Here is a 19405-nt window from a genome sequence, read left to right as displayed (position 1 = left end):
TTAAGTGTTTTACAGGATTGACTCAATTAATCCTCACACCTTTATAAGATTATTTGATTTTACAGGTGAGGAAACTGAGGTATTGAGAGGTCAAGCAACTTGCCCAAGACCACAGGGCCAGAAAGAGGCAAGCCAGGATTGAAGCTGAGGGGACTCCTTAGTCCTACAAAGTGGCTGGACCCCAGAGGCCATGTGCCTACCACTAGCCACCTTGCCATTAAGTCAATCTTCTTAAGCCAGCACTTCTCAAGCTGGGGCCTCTTGAAGATGCTTCCTTTAAAAGGTTTCTGTAATTGTCCACCTTTGGTAGATCCACCTCTCTCCAATCACAATACCTTGAATCTTTGTTCTTCCTTCTAGAATGTCCTCATTAAGACAACTGGCCCAAGCTGCTGAAATCTTACCACCTATCATTCAAGGCCACAATCAGCACCGCCTCCTCCAAGAAGCATTCCCTTGCCCTAGTTGGTGGGGGAGTCTTCCATAGAATTCCTATAACACTTTATCACTTCCTTTTCTCTCCACCTTGAGAACGATGTCATCTGGGAGGGAGTAGGGCATACCTGGACTGGGATTCCAACTCTGCCTTTTTCTATTGAACAAGGTGTGGCAGCTTCCTAAGCTTCAATTTCTCCACTTATAAAATGGGCAGATGGTATTGCATTATTGAATGGTTTAAATGAAATAACGGGTAAAACACCAGACACCCTGTAGATACTTCCCTCTTGGATTGCACCTATCCAGATATGTGTTTGTAAGCTCCTCCTGAGAAGAGGGAAAATGTCCCATCCAGATCTTTCACCACCTCATGTCTGCATGCCCACGTGGGGCTGGTGCTTGACAGAAGCCTAACTGAATGGTTGAATCATTGCTGCTGAGTAAAGCAGGTCCTTGGGGGGTGAGGTGGAGGGGGTGCAGGAAGGAGGGAGGGCTTGACTGCAATGTTCCAGCTCTTGACAGCAAACAAAGTCACCAGGGAGGAGACTGTAGGTAATAAAAAAAAATCATGAAGAAGACAGAGGCAGGAGGAAATGGAGAAGCAAAAAATTGCAAAGCAGGAAAAAAGAAGCCCTATTTGGACTTGAGGACTGAGAGGGAGACTGTGCAGGGTGGACAGAACTGCTAGGGTTTTCTGAGTCTCCACTGCTCCTTGCCCACATTTAATCAAACCAGGGCTGGAAATAAACTTGAATTGATGACCCCCAACCAGACTAATTGCCCAGATGAGGAATCTGAGGCACAAAGAGAAATGGCTTTTTGAGGTTCAAGGCAGGGTCAGTGCAGGGACCCAGCTTGTAGAACTCCTATGCATGCTCTTTCTGCTGTATCTGGGTGTAAGTGAGAGTCAGGATACTCCCATTCCCACCCGAAGAAAGACAATATTAGGAACGCAGAGAGCAAATCCCAGGGTAATGGAGCCTGGTGTTTGCAATAAAAATTTAAATGTGCTGTCCTGGTGGCAACAGCGGCTTTTATCTGATCAGCCTGTCAGCTCTTTAGAAGGCTGGGTTCTATAAATGGCAAAACCAAATTGAATTCATATTTACTGCTCTTGAGACTGTGGATTTGTTGTTTCCAATGGATTAATTTCTCTCATCTGTCTCTGTCTCTTTCTCCTTTCTCCTTCTCCCCCTTCTTTCCCTTCTTTGTTTTCCTATATTTCCAAGTGCCTTAATTATCCAATAACTCATTGAGAAAGCTGAAAAGAGAGAAGGACTACCTGTCTGTGCTATTTTTCATTTATTTGCTCCTCCAAATAAACTCTCCACCTTTAACTACCCTGCTCTGTGCCTGGGTAGGCTGACCTGTGCGGGCCACTACATGCAAGCTTCCTTACCCCTTGGCCTCTAGTTAGGTTTGGCCACTGGGAGGCATCAGCAGGTGGTGAGAGGGTGGTGAAAGAGACAGGCTAATTCCCTTGGCCAGCTCCCTCCCAGCCCTAGGTTATCAGTGGGTTGTATCTGTCTACTTAGGGCTACATCCTCCTGTTGGACAACTCTTCTCCCATGGCTATGCCCTGACTGGGTTCTAGAAACTGCCCTCTACCTTTGTCCCTTTAGGCTAGCGGTGGAAGGCTGAGTAGCTCCCCTCTGTTGCCACCCACTGGGTGCTACACCACCTCTTCTTTGTTCCCCTACCCTGCCCACATCTCTCTAAATGGTCCCTTCATCAAACATCCTTCAGCTGCTGCTTGGATTCTCTAATCTGTTTCCTCTCAAGCCCCTGACTGATAATGTGTCTCTACCCCTTCTCCCCAGAACTGCGGGGACACAGGAGAGCAATAAAGAAAGGTGCAGGCAGGGAGACTCTGCTCCATTTGCCTTTCGCAAAGTGGGAGGAAGGATCCAGGGCCTGGATTACACCTGGTCTTGGGGCAAGCATTTGTAGTATGCGCATGGGGATAAGATGGCATATAGGCCTAGCCTCTCTTTGCCCTCAAAGGCCCTGGAAGTCCTGATCCGTATCTCATCCTGACCCTTTTGTGGCTGCTTGGTAAATACTTCAGAGCTGGCTAATGCATGTGAGTTAGGGCAGCCTATTGTTGGAATCCCCCAAATGGGCCTTTTCCCTATTGCGGCTGTTTTCTATGAATTATGTTTACTGAAATAATTTGTGGGGGCTGAAAAACAGTAAAGGTAGTCACAAATGTCCTCTTGTTTCTGTGCATCTTGGTTTCCTATAAGTCCAGGTTGGCTAACAGGTGAGGATTCTGTCCCAAAGCCAAGGAAAGACCAAACCTTGCCGGTACCAGGTGGGATCCCTTTGTCTGTAACCTGTTCTCCACTGCAGCAGCCCTGCCTGGCCACCCACAAACAGGCAAATGAAACACAAACGCCCTTCAGGAAGGAAATTTGATTTTCTAAATTATTTTTGTTTTAATAATAAGAGGGGTTATTAGAATCCTAAGATTAAATATGCTATGCGTAATGTTACACCACACACATAATAACAGGGCAGGGTGATAACTGCAGGCCTATGTAATGAGACTCTCTTCAGAGCAGCCTGAGGACATGATGCTGAAGAGACGCAGCCTGGCCAGCCCCTGCTGAGGCCCAGCTCCACACAACCAGGAGGGGTGTTCAGGGAGACCAGGCCCTCAGCAGGGCCCCATGCAGTGAGGAGGGGTGGCTGTGAGGAAACAGGAGGACATTGCTCATGTCAGCCTCAGACCCAGGAGGCAGAAATTTGGGCTTATCCTTGGTATACAGAAAGAAGATATAGCTCTGTCTGATGGAGCCCCAGTCTGAGGGGAAACAGAGTCCCATCCTCAGGGAGCCCTAATCTGAGAGGAGACCCAGCCCTGTCCTCAGACAGCCCCAGTCTGAGGGGAGACGCGGCCCCATCCTCAGGGAGCCCCAGCTCCATCCTCAGAGGGTCGCAGTCTGAGGGGAGACTCAGCCCCGTCCTCAGAGAGTCCCAGTTGGCTGAAGGAAATACAACCCCTACCTGCAGTAACTTTCAAGTCTTGTGTCAGCCCATAATTATGGAGTTTAGCCACAGTGACCTTTTATGCTACCTAGCCTCCTAGCCTTTGCCTACCCTCTATCCTGTGTAGGTTGAAAAAGAAAAGCCTATTTTAATTTTTGCCTGGGCCAACCATAATGAGGAGAGTAAATCATAGAGTGAACATTCTCCAGCAAAATGGAAATGAGTTTAGGATTATCTGCCACTTTGCGTTATTCACCCCACTGCTCCCTTCATTAGGCCCCTCCTAGAGAGGACCCTGCACTGAAGTTGCTCCTGGATGGGTACTAGGGAAAGGGTGAGGCCTTTGAAGGGCAGAGGGTGCTGATGTGTTAGTGAACTGGGGTGCTCTGTGATTCAGAGCAGGAGGAAGTAATGGGTTGAGATAGCAAGGCCTGGGGCCTGGCACTTGGATCTGCTGGGGAAGACCTTGGGTGAGGGAGAAAGGCCCGGCAAGGCCCTGGTGACTGGAAATGCATCCCTGGGCATTCTCCACCTTCACCCTCTGGGTAAGAAGGTTCCATCCAGGAACTCTGGTCTCCCTCCAGTTTCCTAGGGTTGGAGCCTTGCTTAAGAATTAAAGATGCTTGAAACATGGGCAGTGTTGGGGGTCAGGGGCAGTTTAGATAAAGAATCTTCAAAGTCATGACTGATTCAAAGCAAAAATCTCATTGTGTGACACGAGAGCCCCCACGTACTCACACCTGTAGGTTGGAGTGGAGGCTGATAGGCAGGGAGAGGAGAAGCAGCCCAAGGTCTAAACTGACGCTGAGAGCTGCCAGCCTGTGGGTTGTCTGTGTCCCCAAAGCAGGGACAGATCACAGGCAACCATGAAGATTAATGCATTCGAAGCTGACAACACAGCAGGAAAATAGCATTTGTTTCCATCAAAGCTGAACAAACAAGCTGTGCTCCCTCTCTTCCTCAGGCAGACTCACTCACATCCAGGCCCCCACTGGTGAAACCCAGCCCTCCTTTACCCACACAGCCCTCCATCAAGAGACACACCCGTTCACTCACCTCCATTCATGTGAGGCCCCCTCACTCATACGCCCTCAGGAGCGCTGTCACAGACGCCCACTGTTGCACAGATCTTCCTCACACACACACCTCTCCATTCACATTCTAGCCTCCGCGTTCACACCCCTCACCCCATCCATGCATGGGCCTCCCTCCATTCATGCACAGACAGTCATTCACACATTGGCTCACACGTGTCTCAAGACAACAGACGGCGAGTGCTGCACAGCCTAGGTCGTGAATACCCAGGGTAGAAGATGTTTTCCATTAAACTATTACTACCAGTCATTGGCATGTGAACTGAGGTCTCCTTCCTCTGAAAGTTGCTGGTGTTTGTTAGTTATTGACAAGAACACGCATGATTTTTAGATCATTTTTTATTTCCCTGCATCTCACGTTTCTACAGCAGCCCAGTCTCAGTTAGTTGGTCCCTTATATAATGACAGTTATAATTAAGAAGTTTGCTTTGAGCTGGATTCCCTAGAAATGGAACAGTGATTTGAAATAAGGATTTGAGTCTAAGTAGTTTATTTGGGTAATGATTGCAGGAAATGAGGGAAGAGAAGTGGGGAAATGAGATGGGCAAAGGAAAGAGGCCCATATACATTGCATTAAGGAGCAGGTGACTGGGAAGGGCAACTGAGGCTCAGCCCTCCTAGGGGCCTGTAGAAGACTATGTAGAATGTGCCTTGGAGTTATCCTACTCAGGAGGTGAGGAAGTTGAGGTATTTATCCTCTATCTCCCTCACTAGCATTGGTTGGGGACTGTTCTCTGGAGGCAATAATTCCTTAGCACACCCAGCCTGCCCCAGAGGTGCAAGCATGCACTTGCATTGAGTCAGAGGCCACAGGGTGTCAGAGGGGCCAAGGGCTACTGTGTCTGTTCATGCTGGAGCATCCATTAATTAATTCATTCATTTATTCATTCATTCACTCATTCTCTCCTCAAATATATCCCAGGTGCCTACTCAGTGCCAGGTAGTGGGTTTGCTACCATCGACTCAGAGCTGAGCAATATACAATCCCTGCCAAGAAGGGGTTCCCAGGTGCACAAGGGTAGAAGGCAGGCAAACACATAATTATGTTGCAACACAATAAAAGCTATCACGGACGTGCTAACACGGAGGCATAATGCTGTCATTGCAAACAGAGAGGAAGTGGTTCTGAGCTTAATAACTTACTTATGATAACAATTACTTATCTTGCACAATAGAAGTTTAAAAAGAGCATAATGGGCTCATTCTGCCCTTTTGATGTTTTAGACATTATTTTGCCTTTTTTTTTTTCCTGTTGTCTGTGTTACCAAAGACTGCTGTTTTTACCGGGTTTATGAAGAAGTTTGGAGATTCAGGATGTGGCACCTGTCCCCAAGGTTTTGTTTGGGGAAAGAACAGGGAATGTTCTTGCCCATCTTGTGTGGGTGTCTTTCTGCAGCCACTAAGCTAGAACCTTCTGAGAGCAGGAGGCTCACTCAGGGATTCTCTGTCTCTCTTTCTCTCTTTTCCCCCTACCTTCAAATTAGAAACTGTGACTCCAAAGTCGAACTAAGAGGTCCCTGAAGTCAAAGGCTATGCCTCCCCTGTCAGACTGGGATCATCTCTGGAGCAGGGGCCCTCTCCTACCCCAACACACACTCATTGAGTCTGCTTCTGCTGCCTCTTCTCAAGATTCTAGAAGAATCTCTATACAGGGTGGCTTTGGAAAGGAGGTTTTGGAAATCAACTCACTGATGCTATCTCTTAGATGAAACCTCAGAATGCCACTTCCTGAGAGTGTGTGGGCACCCTGCAGGGAGGTGGATGTGCTGGAGACAGCAGGGCTGGGATAGGGGCTTCACACTGGAGCTGGCACATGGTGCTGGCGCATTCACCCCCGGCAACTCCCAAATCAGAAAAGCAGCATGTTTCTGGGCTTGTATGCCCCCATCCAAGTGGAACTCAAGTTTCCTTTCCCCACCCTTTCTCCAGAGCTGGTCCCTCCAGGGCTCACCTTGAGTGGTGTGATTTATGGGGAGCAGTGGGGCTCTGGGAGGGGAAGTCTGGAAAGAAGGTGCAGGGAGCTGCCTCTCCCTGGCAGATCCCAACCCCTCCCACTCTTATTAATTCACACTTTCCAGGCCTGGAGCACCCTGGAGGGGCCATTTCTTTTTACCTGAAGCGGAGACAGGCATCTTACTTGATTTACAGGCTCTAGGGGCGGGCGGCTCCTCGGCTGGTTGCTAAGGTATCTTTTAAATGGAAATCAGGGTGCAGAGATATCACATATATCGTGCCAGCCATCTGCTAACTGTTGCCTCTTCTGTCTGGAACAGCTCGAGGTGGTTCTGACTGGAAGGCAGAGCCCAGGGAGGGGAGTGAGGAGAGGAACCCGCTGGCTAGGGGGAAAGCCTGTGGTCAAGCCAAGGAACAAGAACTTTCCTTTTCTGCCGCCATGTTCATTATTTTTCCACTCTCTGTCCTCATCTTTGTTTTTCCCTTTTGTTTTAAATGTAAAATCACATCTGGAGGCTTTTATTACAAACCAAGGGCCTAGTTCCACAACTTTATATTTATTATTGCCAGTATGTATTTCTGAACACTTGTATGTGTGTGAGAGAGACTCACTATTATCAGGGCCTGACAGGTGGGTCTTTCTGGGCCAGTTAGGCCTCTCCACTTCCGAGAATGCCAACGTCCCTTCCAGGCCCAACCCCAAGCAGGAAACACAAGTGCCCGCATGTAGCCGAACAGCTGGTTCACCACCAGTTACTAAGCAAACCCATAGTGAAGACAGCCAGTCTCTCTGTATGCCAGGCACATGGAAGCCTCCAGAGGGGCCTCTTTTACTCTGCGCATGGCCTGGAGCCAGACGATCTCCGTTTAAATTGTGGTTCTGTCCAGGGTAGCTAGGGGAGTTTAGACAGGCTCAAACCTCTTTTAACCTCACTTCCTAGTAGCTAAAATGGGGATGACAATATTCAGGGCCACAAGGTAGGGTGGGGCAAGTTGCTCACTGCACGAGGTTGCTCAGATAAGGGAACCCTACCAGTGGCCAGCAGGAACACCTCTTTCTGCCTGCACAAGGGTAACTTGTGCAATTATGGTGGCACTCACCTTGTGGGGTTGTGAATACTGCATGAAGAAACCCAGTCAAGGAAGGGAGGAGATACTGTTTCTATCCTGGGTAAATGCCCAGGACTGGACTGCTTCTCTGGAACGCTGTAGGTTCAGTTTGGGGAGTGTTTTACTTCTCCCTGCTCCCCTGTATCTACTTCTCTTTGCCACCCTACCTTCCCCCAGTGCAGGCTCATAGACATTCTGGGCAGACAAGCTCTCACTCCTTTGCAGATGGATTCCTCCTATGAAGGCTGATTCTGACATTTGATACCAGCATCCATTTCAGCCTCGCTTCTGATCCCCACGCACCTCTCTCAGCTTTGCCCACAAATAATCCCACTCCCCTCCTGCCCACTTTCATTTATCTCTTTGCTCCTTGTCCAAGCCCTTTTCCCTAATTGCCATGTGGCTATGAGCTTCTGAATATTCTGTTGTGAGCCCAGATGGAGGATATCCTGGTTCCTCTCCACCACCTACACCACCCTAAGATACTTAGAGGGAACTAGGCCTGGCATTCCTCTTTCCAGCATGTGTCCAAATTCTTGCCCAAAAGAGAGAGCCCTTGCACCCTAGATATACACTAATTACACATATTCATCCAGTCCCCTTGTCTCCCTCCCAACTTGGGATTTAAGCCGCCTTTTATTTGGCTGTTAGAACAATATATTAAGTGACAGTTCTCAGAATACAATTTTAATTAAGATTCAATAGTCACTTCTCTGTCAGTAATCTTCCGTGCTGATTACTTAAAATATATTTACCCAGCTCTATTATGTCACAGATTTGAATTCATTAGACGTTTGTTGATCCTCCACAAACTTTTTTTAAAATGTGGTTCGTTTAGCATAATTTACAAGGACACAACCGTTTGAAACAATGGGCTCTGTGCCTCTGAGCTCCAGGATATGCATCTGGAAGTGTCTGGGCCTTCTTTGCTTGCTGTTGCCATTGCTCTCTACCAGAGGGCAGGCAACACAGCCAAGGGTAGAAAGGTGCAAAGGATGGTGGAGGCAGTCCATCTATATTGCACAGATGCGGTCCGTATGGGTCAGCCTCCCAGAATGCAGAGTCGGCAAGGGGAGGGTGGAGAGAGGATCTGGAGGGACAGTGGAAGATATCCAGCACAGGCCATGAATAGCCTTGGCCCTGGGCCCAGGGGCACCTGACGAATATCATTTCCTGTGTGCCAGGAGTTGAAAATGTTGGGAAGTGCTGTCTAGCCTTAGAACACTGCCGCATTTACTGATAAGAGCTCATAAGGGAGATGGCCTTTCTCATGGGGCCATAGAACACTACCCCATACACATACACACACACACACACTCAACCACCTCTTGATTAATTAGCAAGGGACATCCTTGGATGTGGCTGTGGCTGTTCGTGTGCTCTCGTGGGTATAGAGAATACCACTCAACTATATTTGAGCAGATGCCGTAGCCAGAAAAACGTCAGCCTTCTTCATTCTGTGACCACAATGAGTCATAGGGAGGTGTAGCTAGAAAACTCAAGACTCAATGCAAGTGGAGAAGATCCTCATTTTGTTCTATGAGGCCCCAGCAAGTAGAGACCAAGAAGGCCAGAACACATTTGAGCACAGAGCAAGTTGGAAAGGTGGCAGGTGGAAAGCTTCCATGTATCAACACCTGTGACCTGGTGGGGCCTGGGTAAGGTGAAGCTGGTCTACCTTAGGTAGGAGCTTGGTGAGGACAGGGACTGGCAGGGTGGGCAGGTGCTCATGGGGAGGCCAGAGCAGAGCTGTGTGGAACTGGGCACTTTGGCCAAGGCTTTTAATGAAGGTGCCCATGATGAAGATGAAAAAAAAAAAAAACCACATATCCTATAGAACAGAGGTCAGCAAACTCTTTCTGTAAAGGACAAGATAGTAAATATTTTAGGCTTTGGTGCCATGTGTTATATGCAGAAATGGCTCACCTCTGCCACGGTGGCACAAAGGAAGCCACAGGCAATATGTAAACAAATAAGGATGGCTGTGTTCTAATAAAAATTTATTTACAAAAACAGGTGGCAGGATATATTTGGTCTGTGAGCTACAGTTCACAGCACTACCCAGTATGGTAGCCAATAGCCACATATGGCTAATGAGCATTTGAAATGTGCTCTGAGGGTAAAATACACATCAGCTTTTGAAGACTTTGTAAAATAAAAAAGTGAGCCATCTCATTAATAATTATATTGAGGATATATTGAAATAATATTTTGGATATAGCTAGTTATATAAAATACATTATCAAAGTTAATTTCACCTGTTTCTTTTTACTTTTTTAAAAAATATGGCCACTAGAAAATTTGAAGTCACATTTTCGGCTCCCATCATATTTCTACTTCACAGTGATGCTCTCTCCAGATAAAATACAGGGCAAGCCTCTGGCCCTTGAAGGGTCTCAGGTAGGAGATTTACCCTTAAAGAGGCACAATAATGGAATTCAAATATGCATAATAAAGTGTATGATACGAATAGATTTTTCAATATATTACGTATCTTTAAAAAAAAAAAATAAGCTATTACAGGAGGCCAAGACGGGCGGATCACAAGGTCAAGAGATCGAGACCATCTTGGCTAAGATGGTGAAACCTTGTCTCTACTAAAAACACAAAAATTAGCCGGGCGTGGTGGCGGGTGCCTGTATTCCCAGCTATTCAGGAGGCTGAGGCAGGAGAATGGTGTGAACCCAGGAGGCAGAGGTTGCAGTGAGCTGAGATCATGCCACTGCACTCCAGCCTGGGTGACAGAGTGAGACTCCATCTCAAAAAAAATAAAAAATAAAAAATAAAAAATAAAATAAGCTAATTTTTTCTGCATCTGTGCTCCTCAAACTGGGAGCTATAGAGCTCTACTTCCACAAGACATTGGCCAGGCGAGGTGGCTCATGCCTGTAAATCCAACATTTGGGGAGGCTGAAGCAGGAGGATCATTTGAAGCCAGGAGTTCGAGACCAGCCTGGGCAACATAGCAAAATCTGACTCTACAAAAATAAAAATAAAAATAATTAGCCAGGCATGATGGCACGTGCCTGTAGTTACTCAGGAGGCCAAGGTGGGAGAATCACTTGAGCCCAGGAGTTTCAGGCTGTCATGAATTATGATTGTGTCACTGCACTCCAGCCTGGGTGACAGAGCAAGAATCTCTCTCTCTCTCTCTATATATATATATAAGATATATAATATATAATATATATATTCTCTCTCTCTCTCTCTCTCTATATATATATATGTATATAACTGTTGCTCAAAAAAGGGATGTCTTTATAGTAAAAAGAAAAGAAATAGGAGTAATGCAAAATTAAACATTAATTTAGTGTTTCACTGCAGCAGAATTTCGCAATTCTTCTAAACTTGCTCATGCGTATAGAGCTATTGTGAGAGAAAGCAAGAGTAGGCAATGCTTCCCCAACTTACTGGCCTTAGAAGCCATTTTTGCAGACCTCTAATTAGTATGTTTAGCAGGCAATTTGAGGGGCTGGGCACGGTGGCTCACACTTATAATCCCAGCACTTTGGGAGGCCAGGGCGGGTGGATCACCTGAGGTCAGGAGTTTGAGAACAGCCCGGCCAACATGGTGAAACCCCGTCTCTACTAAAAATACAAAAAATTAGCTGTGCCTGTAGTCCCAGCTACTTGGGAGGCTGAGGCAGGAGAATCGCTGGAACCACGGAGGCAGAGGTTGCAGTGAGCCAAGATTGCGCCACTGCACTCCCCTGGGAGACAGAGTGAGACTCTGTCTCAAAAAAAAAAAGAAAAAGAAAAAGAAAGGCAATTTGAGAAATGCTGGTCTGCATAATGCTACACAATCAGTGTGCATGATTTTCCAAAAGTCCAACTCAACTGGTTATCATTTTGCTCTATCAGTAAAGCCCCAAGAAGTACTATATCAATAAGGCCACATTTAGTACAACATGGGATAGTGAGGAAACTGTTTACATTTGGAGGCACAAAGACCTGAGTCAGATTTCTCTTCCTTTCTTTCTTAGATAGCCATTCTTGTAAAAGCACCTACTATGTGCCAGGCAGCGCTTTAGGCTTTGGGCATGCAGTGGTGAATGAAAAGAGATCCCTTCTTCTTGAGATTTACTGCTAGAGCAAAAGAACAAATTATAAAGAAGACAAGTAGTTAAAACATAGAGTAAGTTGATAGGGATAATTTGCAAGGAGAAAATACAGAGCAGAGAAGAGGGCTGTGCAGTGGGGCGGGGCAGGGATGATCATGGGAGGGCATCTAGGAAGGCCTCTGGGAGAAGGTAACTTGTGAGTAAAGATCCAAAGGAGGCTCTGAGGCCATGAGCAATCCTCATCTGTGTATAGATAATCCCTTCCTTCTGAAGGGGATTCCTAAAGCCCAAAAGAGCTGATGTATGTGAGGGTCCAGACAGAGGCTAATTGCTTATGAAGGGTTCAGAATTCACTCCTTTGCCTCCCATCACACCTCCTTCTTCACTTTCCACATTCTCAAAGATTCATGAACTATGTGGATTCTCCTTGGTGAAACAGTTCCCCACTGACCTTGGAGTCTCTCAGCACCAACTCTCTTCTTATCTACAACCTCATTCTTAAGGAATGCTGGTTCAATTTAATTTCATGCCAAGCCTAAACTAATTAAGAAAGTAAAATTATGTCTCAAAAAACAGCCATAACATCCTTTCAAACTCGATTATTGGATAAGCCAATGATATGGTACCTCATTCATCCATCCATCCATCCATCCGTCCATCCATCCATCCATTCAACAGATAGTTATTGAGCAGCTACTGTGTTCCAGGCATTGAGCTAGGTAATTGGGATACAGCAATTAGTAAAACAGGCAAAAGTACCTGCCCTCTTTGGAGCTGACCATACAGGACTGAAACAGGAAACAATAAATAAACGTCATAAATAAGTAAACTAAATAGTGTGTTAGAAGGTGATAAAGCTAAGGAAAAGAGAAACAGTAAAACTGCATTAGAGGGATTTGTGGAAGAGACTAGGTCTTGCTTGAGCACATGCCATTCTCTGCCACTCCCTAAGGCAGTGAGGGTTATGTGAGGGAGGAAGCTCTGGGTGAGTGCATTAGGAATTTGCCTCCTGACCCTGACCTTGTGTTTCTCCCTTCCAGGTGCTGAGTGACCAGACCATGGAGACCCTGCTTGGTGGCCTGCTAGCGTTTGGCATGGCGTTTGCCGTGGTTGACGCCTGCCCCAAGTACTGTGTCTGCCAGAACCTGTCTGAGTCACTGGGGACCCTGTGCCCCTCCAAGGGGCTGCTCTTTGTACCCCCTGATATTGACCGGCGGACAGTGGAGCTGCGCCTGGGCGGCAACTTCATCATCCACATCAGCCGCCAGGACTTTGCCAACATGACGGGGCTGGTGGACCTGACCCTGTCCAGGAACACCATCAGCCACATCCAGCCCTTTTCCTTTCTAGACCTCGAGAGCCTCCGATCCCTGCATCTTGACAGCAATCGGCTGCCAAGCCTTGGGGAGGACACCCTCCGGGGCCTGGTCAACCTGCAGCACCTTATTGTGAACAACAACCAGCTGGGCGGCATCGCAGATGAGGCTTTTGAGGACTTCCTGCTGACATTGGAGGACCTGGACCTCTCCTACAACAACCTCCATGGCCTGCCGTGGGACTCTGTGCGACGCATGGTCAACCTCCACCAGCTGAGCCTGGACCACAACCTGCTGGATCACATCGCCGAGGGCACCTTTGCAGACCTGCAGAAACTGGCCCGCCTGGATCTCACCTCCAATCGGCTGCAGAAGCTGCCCCCTGATCCCATCTTTGCCCGCTCCCAGGCTTCGGCTTTGACAGCCACACCCTTTGCCCCACCCTTGTCCTTTAGTTTTGGGGGTAACCCACTTCACTGCAATTGTGAGCTTCTCTGGCTGCGGAGGCTTGAGCGGGACGATGACCTGGAAACCTGTGGTTCCCCGGGGGGCCTCAAGGGTCGCTACTTCTGGCATGTGCGTGAGGAGGAGTTTGTGTGCGAGCCGCCTCTCATCACCCAGCACACACACAAGCTGCTGGTTCTGGAAGGCCAGGCGGCCACACTCAAGTGCAAAGCCATTGGGGACCCCAGCCCCCTTATCCACTGGGTAGCCCCCGATGACCGCCTGGTAGGGAACTCCTCAAGGACCGCTGTCTATGACAATGGCACCCTGGACATCTTCATCACCACATCTCAGGACAGTGGTGCCTTCACCTGCATTGCTGCCAATGCCGCCGGAGAGGCCACGGCCACGGTGGAGGTCTCCATCGTCCAGCTGCCACACCTCAGCAACAGCACCAGCCGCACTGCACCCCCCAAGTCCCGCCTCTCAGACATCACTGGCTCCAGCAAGACCAGCCGGGGAGGTGGAGGCAGTGGGGGTGGAGAGCCTCCCAAAAGCCCCCCGGAACGGGCTGTGCTTGTGTCTGAAGTGACCACCACCTCGGCCCTCGTCAAGTGGTCTGTCAGCAAGTCAGCACCCCGGGTGAAGATGTACCAGCTGCAGTACAACTGCTCTGACGATGAGGTACTGATTTACAGGTGAGCGAGCGGCTGTGGCAAAGGCAGGGAGGGTGTCTGGCTGGGGAAGGAGGAGGGGATGGAGAGGTTTTGGGGCTGCTGCTCCCACCTATACCGCTCTTCCCCAAAGGCGTCTGTGGGGATTCTGGGGCAAACTGTGCCATTTCTGCAGGTAAGAGGAGACATAAAGAATGTCAACTACAAGGCTAAGAAGAAAAGAATCCACACGGGCAGCCTGAGAGATATGTGTAGAGAAAGACCACAACTCCCGGCTGGGTGGCTGTGGTCAGTGGTCTTGTGGCTATGAGCTTCTGAATGTTCTGTTCTGAGCCCAGTTGGAGGATATACAAGGACAATGAATAGACCTCTTGGCTGAAGTTCTGACTCCCCCAAAGAGGCATGCATTTGACCTTCACCTGGATTCATATGCAGTCATGGTTAAGGCTCTGAGGTCAGAAAGAGTGAGATTCACATCATGGCTTTTCCACTTGCTAGTCATTTCATTCTCCTGGCCTCCCTCAGTTTTCTCATCTGTAAGATAAGGATAATTAATACCTGACTTAGTTTGGACACTCACTAAATGCACTTATTCAGTTTTGGTAACTGAATCAAACTGGCTTTAAAAAAAAAGAAAGAGAGAGAGAAAGGGAGGGAGAGCGTGTTGACTCATGTCATTAACAAGTCAGGAACCTGCTTCAGGTTCAGCTGGATCAAACGTCCCCTACAAACCTGTATTCTCAGTTTCTTACCTTCCCTAAGTTCTATTTTTCTCTGGGTTGGCTTCACTGTCAGGCAGTCTCTTTCCTCTGGGAGACCTCTGCTGGCTCCTCTAAGCAGCCCTGGAGCCTACTCAGAGCCCTAGAGGGAGAAGAGCTTCCCTTTCCCAATTGAGCGCGGATTGAGTCAGACCACATCATGTGAGCCCCTAGGTCTTACAGGTAGCGTCAGCCCTCTCACCTGTGCTGACCCCCCTGGACCTTTGTCTCTTCATCTAGAAGTGAAGACAATGATATTGACCTTGAAAAGTTCTCTGAAAATCAAGGGGTCATTTCCTAGGTCTGGTAGAAAGGGAGGTTAAACGTGGAAAGCTGCAATAGAATCACATAAGTCATTCAGAGGGAAGAAGGTCACAGAGTGACAGAAGCCAGGGGCCAAAATGCTGACCACAGATGAGTTCCCTTATATGAAACATGAAGGACATGGCCTAAAACCTTACTGCTCAAGGAATGTATGGTGTCCTTTGAAATTCTGTGTGTTTTATTTTATGCATGTAAAATGATTGTTTGGAGTTGGGATCCCATGAGTTTCATCACACAGTCAAAGGGCCCATGGTGCAAGAGGATCAAAAATACTTAGTCCATCCTGGAGGTCTCCTCCAGCTCTGACTGTCTGAGTTGATGAGTCTCTGGATTGGAAGCTCTGGGGGAGAAGAGTACATGGGGAAGAATAGTCAATGTGACTGAGGGTGGGTATGTCATGGAAACTGTAGCGGAGCTGGGGAACTCCCCTTACCTGGCAGCTGCTGGTCTTGTCTGGATAGCAGTGTCACATCTCAGGATGGAGAGAAAGCAGCATTGGAACTTACCCACATGCATATATGCACATATATAGGAATATATAGATAGGGGCATACAGTCAAACTTAAATATGCGTATATGTATTTTTCTCATTATAAAAGTCATAGTGTTTATTGAAAATTTGGAAAGTAGGGAAAATTATGAAGAAGGAAATAAAAATTACCTGTAATCCCACCATCCAAAGTTAATAAGAGAAATTTGGAAGGTGTCTGGGTTCATTCAAATGGTATTTATAATCAATCTAGTGTATATTCTGTATCTTAATTCTTCCCACTCAACATTACAGCTTGCTTAGTTCCCATGGTATTAAAATATTTTTTATTTGGCTGTATTATAATTTATTTAACTAATCTCCTATTATTGGACATTCAGGTGGTTTCTCATTTTTCATTATTAAAAGTAATACAGTGAGGGATATTTTTGCACATAAATATATTTGTGCAACTTCAGTGATTTCCTTACCATATTTTTCTAGGAGTTGAATTACTGGTTTATGGGTAAATTATAATCTTTATACATTACATATAAATATTTACCCTTTCACCAGTGGAAGTACTCATTTTGAACACACTTTTGCCAATATTGAATATATAATTACTTTCATCTTTGCCAATTTGAGAGGTGAAAAATGGCACTTGCTTTAATTTGCATTTCTTTGCTAACTTATGAGGTTGACCTTTTGAAAATAAATATTTCTTTACTTGTGAATTTATTATATGGTCATGACTTTGATAAAAAGTGTAAAGGCAAAAAGCTACTAGCTCTGCAGTTTGCACAGGGAAATGCAGTTCGTGAGGGGGAGAGAAGATGTTGGCTGCCAGAAGGCAACACACTAGCATTGCCAAAATGGTGCAGCTTGCCATGGGTCTCAAAGATACTGGGAGGAGGAGGAGAGGGCTTGGGGTAGGCTCCTGTAATCACTCAGGTGGGAATTCAAATTGCTTTTATTTGGTGATTGAGAACCTGGAGACACTAACTTTCTAAACATAATGTAAATTAAATGGAAGCATCAGAAACCTTGGAATAAAAAAAATGCAGCTAACAATGGTGACTTCTCAGGGCTGGTTATGCAGATAAGAGGAGATACAGTGTGGAAATCCTCCAAATAGTGGGAGCACATAGTAGTAAACACTCAAGGAATACAGATTATTATTATCAGTATCAGTACTAGTACTAGTAGCAGAGTAATAGCAGTGAGAATAATAGTAGTATAAAATAAGACTAGCATCACATCCACCATCCTGGGGAAGAAAATGGAAGAGGAAGTTTAGATATACAATTCAGTCTTCTCTTTAAGAAGACAAATTTCCAGAATTTTTGAGAAAAAGTAAGCATTGAGTCTGTAGCCAGATAATGGTAATAGCAATCACTGACCAATATTACTGCCAGGCTACTATGTGTTTGATGCTTAGCTTTTACAGGCAGTATCTCATTTAATCCTTCTGGATATATGAAGAAGCATAAAAGACCAAGAGAATTAAAAAATAAAATTCTTCCAAGATCACACAGCAGAAAGAGGCAAGGCTGTGATTTGAACTCTGGCCTCTGGCTTCAGCACCCAGACTCAACCCCTGTGGTCATGCTGCCCACTGTCCTAAAAAGGATTATGGCTTGAGAGAAATAGGAGACTCTAATAAAGAATCTGGATTTTTAGGAAATGAATTGTCTTCATTAGAAAGCATGGACACCAGTGGGCACAGGGCTCTCCGCCCTGCTCATTTTAACAGGAAGGTATACAAAAGAAGGGAGGAGAGGTCTGTATCTGAAGATGAGTATTAAAGAGGAGCACATGCTGTACAGAGAAAGCTAAATGCAGCCACAGAGGGCTTTTTAGTCCATGTTTATGTCCAAGAAGAAAAAATGCTGGTTGGGAAAGAGGTTACAATGAGAATAGATAGAGGCAAAGACTTGCAACTTGCAACTTGCCTCCATCTTCCCCAGCAAGGAGAAAAGCAGCAGCAGCAACAGCAGCAATAATAGTACACACCTGCATTGATGGATTATTTGTGCTGGTCATTATTCTAAGGGTTCTATGTGCCCTAACTCATTTAGTTCTCACAAACCCTTAGGAGGTAAAAACTATTATTTCACTTTACATAGAAGAAATTTGCTCAAGGTGTTAAACAGTGGGTAAGTAGCAGAGATGGAATCTGAATGCAGGCAGCCTGTATGTTTGCCCAGAGCCTCAACCTAACAAGACAAATACTATGGAGAGGGATGCCAAAGCCCAACAGGCCTGCATCACAGTGCCATCTATGAGTTCTGGTCACCAGGCCCTGACGGGCCACATGTAGGTGAGTAAGGACTAAAGGAGCAAGCAGATGAGGTTCTCAAGCCTATGGTGGTGATTCTGAGATAGCATGGACAGAGAGATGCCTAAGACAGGAAAGGGTGAATATTCTGCTTTTCAGGGAATAAACTCTGTAATGCTTAGCATGCTAGGCTGGACATGAAGTCCCTATACAATTCTGGAAAGACTTTCTCAATAGGTAGCTGTGAGCCCTTGGAAAAGAATGCTAACCTAACATGAGTTCACTAAGGGCAAATCCTGCCAAGTCATTGAACCATGTCTTCAGGAGATGCTGTGGACCAGTAGTTCTCAACCTTTTTATCTGCCTCCTTGTCATTCATGAGGGCAGGTGCTTCTCAGGGACATCCCCCCTTGCATAGTGACTCTCGGCTGGACCAGCATCTCTGAAGTGACAGGTCCACTTGGAAAAAGTCCTAGGAGTTTCTGCTGGCTGTGAGTCACTAGTCGTACAGGACATTTGGCAAACTCTCAAGCTGTCTTGGGACAAAAGGGAGAAATGTAAACTGATGAACTTAACTTGTAACTGGTCAAATAACCAGATTGATTAATAAATTGATGTGAATATGCCAGAAAGCCTTTGGCTTCTGCCTCAACATCTGTCCCATTTCTCTACTGCCAGTGTATTTTCTAATTAAGATTGATAACTACACAGAAAATAGTCTTGGCCAATTGTCATGTTGACAAAACTATCAATCAATCAATCATCTATCTTCACTTTGGTTCAAGGAATCAATTGCAATTGCACAAGTTCAAGGTGAGGAAAATCTGGCTCATCTGAAATTCTGTGTGCCTAGGCTCAGAGTTGTAGTTGATCTTGAGGATGTTATGGCTACAATGTGATGGAGCTGTTGGGAGACTCCTGTCATTTTTAGTTGTGCTAATGGAAGTATAGTGGTCAGATCATGAGAGGTTATGGTTCTGCTGAGTCATTCTAGCTGGTCAGAGCAGAGCTTTAATATGTTTAATCCGGGATGGCACAGTCTTGGGAGTCATGTTTACAAGCTGCAGTGTATCCAGAGGAGGGCTGTTGAGAATGAGGTTCTGGAAGCTCATGTGAAATGGGAGAAGTTTAGTTTGGAGATGAGAGGACTTGGAAAAGAAGTCATGGCTCCTTTAACTTATTCGAAGAATTTGTGGGTGGAAAAGAGGAAAAGACATACACACACACATATAGACACATGCGTGCATGGAAGTAGGCATTGGCCCATTACAAAAACAAAATTCCAACAGCAACAGCCTTACACATGTCTCTCATTGCTCTCCATCTGGCTCCGAAATGATTTGGCTTTGCATCTATCTTCCTCTTGCTAGCATGTGATATTCATGCATGCTCATCTCCATGTCCTCAGCCCTTGGGAAGTCCTGGTCCAAAATAGCTATAGAGTCAACATTTGGTGAACTGGACAGACTGGAAATAAAGATCAAAGCTGCCC

General features: G+C 46.4%; 1 protein-coding gene across 1 annotated transcript in view; it reads left to right on the top strand.

Moving 5' to 3' along the window:
* Positions 1-19405, top strand: part of LRFN2 (leucine rich repeat and fibronectin type III domain containing 2) — a 196957-nt gene that overhangs the window by 139767 nt on the left and 37785 nt on the right. The window contains exon 2 of the mRNA XM_002816856.5: positions 12688-14105. Within this exon, the coding sequence (XP_002816902.1) occupies positions 12706-14105 (1400 nt within the window). The 5' untranslated portion in view covers positions 12688-12705. The remainder of the gene's footprint in view (positions 1-12687; positions 14106-19405) is intronic.

Source organism: Pongo abelii, chromosome 5 (genome assembly GCF_028885655.2).
Source record: "Pongo abelii isolate AG06213 chromosome 5, NHGRI_mPonAbe1-v2.0_pri, whole genome shotgun sequence".
Lineage (NCBI taxonomy): Eukaryota > Metazoa > Chordata > Mammalia > Primates > Hominidae > Pongo > Pongo abelii.
Note: the sequence above shows the minus strand (reverse complement) of the source record. Positions and strands in the feature narration are given on the sequence as shown.